The sequence below is a fragment of the Talpa europaea genome (assembly GCF_964194135.1).
Source record: "Talpa europaea genome assembly, chromosome: 12".
Classification (NCBI taxonomy): Eukaryota; Metazoa; Chordata; class Mammalia; order Eulipotyphla; family Talpidae; genus Talpa; species Talpa europaea.
In genome coordinates, this window is record NC_140079.1 from 60,562,113 (window position 1) to 60,562,989 (window position 877).

The window sequence follows — 877 nt, forward strand, 5'->3', positions numbered from 1 at the left end:
TGTTGTTAGATTCCTACACCTTCTAACTATGAACCAAGATGAAAGAGTTAAACACTCCAATCACAAATGCAGAAACAAATAAAAAAATCTCCCTAAGAACAAGAGCCGAGGGCTAGAGAACATGTCCAGTGAATTCTATGAAATCTTCAAGGATTTAATACATTTCCTACTCAAACTCATAAAATGAGTGTAGGAAGCTCCCCACACATTCCTTAAGGCCAATATCACTTAGTTCCAGTATAAAGCAAGGACAACGTGCAAGGACAGCGTGCATGCGCACACGCGTGAGCACACACACACAGATCAATATCCCTGATGAATGTAGCACATTAAAAGGATCATTCAGGTGAAAAGCTGAAAGCAATTCCATTAAGATCTGGAACAAGACAAGGATGTCCACTCTCACCACTGCTTTCAATATAATACTGGAAGTCCTAGCCAGAGCAGTAAGACAAGAGAAAGACATCCAAGGAATCCAAATAGGAAAAGAAGAAGTCAAACTATCACTATTTGCAGACGATATGATATATACATAGAGAACCCCAAAAACTCCACAGAAAAACTAATTCAACTCATCAATCAGTTCAGTAAAGTGGCAGGATACAAAATCAACACGCAAAAGTCAGTAGCCTTCCTATACACAAACAATAAATCTGAAGAAGAAGAAATCAAAAAGACCATCCCTTTTGTTATTGAAACAAAAAAAATCAAATATTTGGGAATAAATCTAACAAAAGAGGTAAAGGACCTATACAAAGAAAACTATAAAACACTGTTAAAAGAAATAGAAGAAGACACAAAGAAATGGAGAGACATCCCCTGCTCATGGATTGGAAGAATAAACATTATTAAAATGGCCATCCTTCCAAAAGCAATA

General features: G+C 36.6%; 1 protein-coding gene across 1 annotated transcript in view; it reads right to left on the minus strand.

Moving 5' to 3' along the window:
- LOC311181623 (peroxiredoxin-6-like) overlaps positions 1-274 on the minus strand; it is a gene marked incomplete at both ends in the record, with an annotated part of 7,352 nt that extends 7,078 nt beyond the window's left edge. Inside the window, one exon of the mRNA XM_084250068.1 lies at positions 171-274. Coding sequence (XP_084106194.1) covers positions 171-274 — 104 coding nt within the window. The remainder of the gene's footprint in view (positions 1-170) is intronic.
- Between the last annotated feature and the right edge of the window lie 603 nt (positions 275-877).